Below are 4,719 nucleotides of genomic sequence, written 5' to 3' on the forward strand. Positions count from 1 at the left end.
AGTGCCTGGGAGCAGCTGCTTTCTCGGTCAGCGAGCTCCGAGGGTGCAGGGCATTAGAGCCTGCGTCTCGGTACACACAGGGGTGTGCCACCGAGCGTCAGCGCCTGGCACTTAGCTGGATTCTGCGGTGAACACTGGGAATTCCCCCGTCCCCGGCACACGGAATAACCTCTGGCCTCTCTCTTCCCCAGCAGGCGATGGGAGCAGAGGTGCCGGCGAGCGGGAGCGCCCCGGGGAAGAGTCCGAGGATGTGAAACCGAACAGGGCTTTGCTGATGAGAGGCTTAGAGGCGGATTCCTCGGGCTTGCTCAGGACAGAACCCAGCATTAATCACTGGAAAGTGCAACACGCCCAGGGAAACATCGCTGCGCTCCAGAGAAACGCGGTGGCTCCGGAGGGGCCGCACACAGCCCCTGAGCCCAAGGGAAAGGGGCCAACGGCCCCGACAAGCAACCCCAGCCAGAAATCCCTTTCGGCCTCTGACCGCGGGGGGGCCGTAGCCGCCAGCACCGAGCCGGCGAAACGCCCGCGAGCCCACGCTGCCGAGCGGCCGTTCACGTGCACAGAGTGCGGGAAGAGCTTCCAGCACCGGGGAAACCTCATCACTCACCTGCGGGTGCACACGGGCGAGAAGCCCTTCACCTGCACCGAGTGCGGCAAGAGCTTCAGCCAGAAGGGCGACCTGATGCGACACCAGCGCATTCACACGGGCGAGAAGCCCTTCGAATGCAACGTGTGCGGGAAGAGCTTCTGCTCCAAGCAGACCTTCATCCTGCACCAGCGCATCCACACCGGCGAGAAGCCCTTCTCCTGCACCGAGTGCGGCAAGTGCTTCAACCGCAAGGCCAACTTCATCACCCACCAGAAGATCCACCGCGGGGAGCGCCCCTTCGTCTGCGCCGAGTGCGGCAAGGGCTTCTGCGCCAAGAAGACCTTTATCCTGCACCAGAAGATCCACATCGGGGACCGGCCCTTCGGCTGCTCCGAGTGCGGCAAGAGCTTCAGCCGCAACGGGGATCTGACCCGGCACCAGCGCATCCACACCGGGGAGCGGCCCTTCGCCTGCGCCGACTGCGGCAAGTGCTTCAGCCACAACGGGGAGCTGATCAAGCACCAGCGCATCCACACCGGCGAGAAGCCCTTCACCTGCACCGAGTGCGGCAAGAGCTTCAACCGCAAGGGCACCCTCATCACCCACCAGCGCATCCACACCGGGGAGCGCCCCTTCGTCTGCGCCGAGTGCGGCAAGACCTTCAACCTGAAGACCACGCTGATGAAGCATAAGCGGATCCACACGGGGGAGCGGCCCTTCACCTGCGTGGAGTGCGGCAAGAGCTTCAAGTACAAGGGCAACCTGCGGACACACCACCTCACCCACACGGTGGAGCGGGTCTACCCCTGCACCGAGTGCGGGAAGATCTTCAGCCACAAGAAGGAGCTGACGGTGCACCAGGCCGTCCACACGGAGGAGAGACTCTTGTCCTGCTATGGAGACGGGGAGTCGTTCAACCCCTTCCTCCAGATGCACCCGCTCCTACTGTCTGTGCCCCAAGCCAAGTGCCTCTGGAAGCCGTAACGCCATGTACGTAAGGCGGGAGTTACAGAAATGCTACGTCCCCTGAGCAGGAGCAGAGGAGGAACAATGCTGTAATTTAGGATTTGGACATGCCGTGGTGCTGTACAGTGTGCTGATGAAATAACCGGCTCCCTGCCACAGGGAGCAACCAGGCTGAAGGCCTGCGCCGACGAACCAACCGTGCATCCCTAAGGAAAACCCAACTGCACATTCCCTACACAACGCAGCTCCAGTTCAAATGCACACGCAGGCTCGAGTCTTGCCCTGAAGGATGCCAAAGCTGTTGTACTAATTCCATTTGCTGGGTGGGAAATACCCCCAGAGGTGCTAGAGAGAACGTCTGACACGGGGGATGGGAGATTTCTGGGAAGGGACCTGTGGTTTATGGAGCAGCGCTTGGAAATGACACGGCCTGGGTTAACCGATGTGGGATCTACATCTTACTACTGAGAGGAGCTGTCGGTGCTGGCAGGACTCTCCAGCCGGTTCCTGTGTGGAGCAAACATAGCAGCGGTGTTCTGGCGAAGGCCAGTGGTTTCTCAGGGTGGGGGGTGCTGTGCTGTGTGGTGGTGTTAGGTCAGGCCCAGTGGGTAGTTGGGGGGTGGGCGAGGCTTTGCTACTGCGCTGTGGTTATGGCTTATGCCAGCAGCTCCTCAGTGGAACTACTGGACAGACCTGACGGACGGCGCCTGTTCCAGCCGGGCCGGTGACAGTCTGGGAAATGAAAGAAAATCTCAGTTGAGTGTGGACTTGAGAACTCCAGGTGCAAGGCCCTGGAGCAATAATTACTGTAGTGCTGTTTACTCTCTCTTCTCTTACTGACTCTATTTACTCACCAGGAGTGTGCACTGGGCTTCACAACCGAGTACGGCCTGATCCCTGACCTGAGAGGTGACCATCTCACGGAGACCACCTAGCGATCTTACAGCGAATCACAGAGTCGTAGGGTGGGAGGGATCTCGAGAGGTCATCTAGTCCAGTCCCCTGCACTCACGGCAGGACTAAGTATTATCTAGACCATCCCTGACGGGTTTGTCCAACCTGTGCTTAAAACCCTCCAGTGCCAGAGAATAGTTACAGCTGGAAAAGACCTATTGGTCATTTTGCACATTCCTAGCCAATGCAGGGTCGGTCTCTACTCTGTATGTTCTAGGAATGTGTCCAGCCTATTGTTAAACGTCTCCAGCGATGGGTCTTCCCTCGCTCCCTTGTGAGGTCTGTGCACGCTCCAATAGACACTAACTACTTCTCATCTTGTATAAAAGGACTTGGGTTTAGTTGCTAGTTTGTAGTTAGGAAAAGGGTCATTTTAAAGTTAACATTTGTCGTTCTCCGTGTGGCTATCCTAGAATCCTAGTCGTTAGATTTGGAAAAGAACTAATAAGTCTTCTAATAAAATCTAGTACTTCTCCCTGCCAGTGCACGCCTGTTCCCTCCAGTGCTCTGTCCGTGTCCCAAACTCTTGGGTGTCACCACTCTGGGGAGATGGTTCCACAGCCTGAAACATCTCTCGGTTGGGAAGTTTTTTCTGACATTCAGCTTTAAGCCTTGATTTCGTCCAGTTATCCCCACCTTGCACTACTGTAAAACTCTCTCTCCCGTGGGCCCCCCCATGTTTCCCCCGGATTGTTATCGGGTCCCGTCAGGTCACTGCTCAGCGAAGCTGGACGTACTTGTCTCTTTTGCTTATTCCTCACCAATCAGTCCCTCGTGCCCCCAGATCACTTTGTGGCTCTTCTCTGAACGGGCATCGGTGTTTTTCCAGCTCTCCTGAGGGGTCCCGAACAGCCCGCCGTCTCCAGTGGGTTATCCCAAGGCAGAGAGCTGGGTGCTGTCACCCCTTTGCCCGTTGCACAAAGCCTCTGTGTCTTGGCCTTTTTAGCTGCCATGTTGGACTGGAAGCTCCTGGCCAATGTGCTGCTGTTCACTGTCTTCCCCAGGTCCCTATCAGTGTTTCCCGCTTCCTGGATTCTTTCCTTCCCACTGACTCTCTGCAGGGCAGATGCTGCTTCCCTAATAACAGGCTCTTACTGCCTCTGCTAGGTGGTTCGTGAAGCAATGGCGTAAATCTGGAGCTCCCAGTAACACAGACTTGGTACCCGCTGAGCACTTGCTCCCAGCTCCGTACTTTGGCCTGTTGTTAGAACTCTTGGCGAACACTTCTTCAGCCAGCGTTCAGGCCGTGGGATGGTCTCGGCTGACGCTGGGTCGGCCGGGACAATACGTTTTGTTGAGATGCTCTGTCAAGGGCTTTACTCACAACCAAGTGTGTCTTCTCTAGCGCTTTTCCGCCACCTGCTGATTTTGTCAGAATAAGCGATCCGGGCACTGCCTGCTGCTGCCGCCTCCCCACCCCAGACACCTTCTGGGAGCGGGAACTAAGACACCCTGGCTCTCCCTGCTCCAACCTGTGCTGCTCTTTTCCCACCGTGGCGCAGACGTGCTCTGTGCTCGGGTGCTTGAGAAAATGGACCGTCCGTAGGGTTGGTCAACCAGAGGTTACGGATGAATAACTGACCAAGAACCACAACAAGTAGGAGGGNAAATGAATCATAGAATCATAGAATCATAGAATATCAGAGTTGGAAGGGACCTCAAGAGGTCATCTAGTCCAACCCCCTGCTCAAAGCAGGACCAATTCCCAGCTAAATCATCCCAGCCAGGGCTTTGTCAAGCCGGGCCTTAAAAACCTCCAAGGAAGGAGACTCCACCACCTCCCTAGGTAACGCATTCCAGTGTTTCACCACCCTCCTAGTGAAATAGTTTTTCCTGATATCCAACCTGGACCTCCCCCACTGCAACTTGAGACCATTGCTCCTTGTTCTGTCATCTGCCACCACTGAGAACAGCCGAGCTCCATCCTCTTTGGAACCCCCCTTCAGGTAGTTGAAGGCTGCTATCAAATCCCCCCTCATTCTTCTCTTCTGGAGACTAAACAATCCCAGTTCTCTCAGCCTCTCCTCATAAGTCATGTGCTCCAGACCCCTAATCATTTTTGTTGCCCTCCGCTGGACTCTTTCCAATTTTTCCACATCCTTCTTGTAGTGTGGGGCCCAAAACTGGACACAGTACTCCAGATGAGGCCTCACCAATGTCGAATAAAGGGGAACGATCACGTTCCTCGATCTGCTGGCAATGCCCCT

The 4,719-nt window shown here is 56.3% G+C and overlaps 1 protein-coding gene across 1 annotated transcript in view; it reads left to right on the forward strand.

Moving 5' to 3' along the window:
• LOC117871890 (zinc finger protein 260-like) overlaps positions 1–2,994 on the forward strand; it is a 29,701-nt gene extending 26,707 nt beyond the window's left edge. Inside the window, exon 4 of the mRNA XM_034759691.1 lies at positions 529–2,994. Within this exon, the coding sequence (XP_034615582.1) occupies positions 529–1,576 (1,048 nt within the window). The 3' untranslated portion in view covers positions 1,577–2,994. The remainder of the gene's footprint in view (positions 1–528) is intronic.
• The last annotated feature ends 1,725 nt before the right edge of the window (positions 2,995–4,719 follow it).

This window comes from Trachemys scripta, chromosome 2 (genome assembly GCF_013100865.1).
Source record: "Trachemys scripta elegans isolate TJP31775 chromosome 2, CAS_Tse_1.0, whole genome shotgun sequence".
Taxonomy (NCBI): Eukaryota; Metazoa; Chordata; order Testudines; family Emydidae; genus Trachemys; species Trachemys scripta.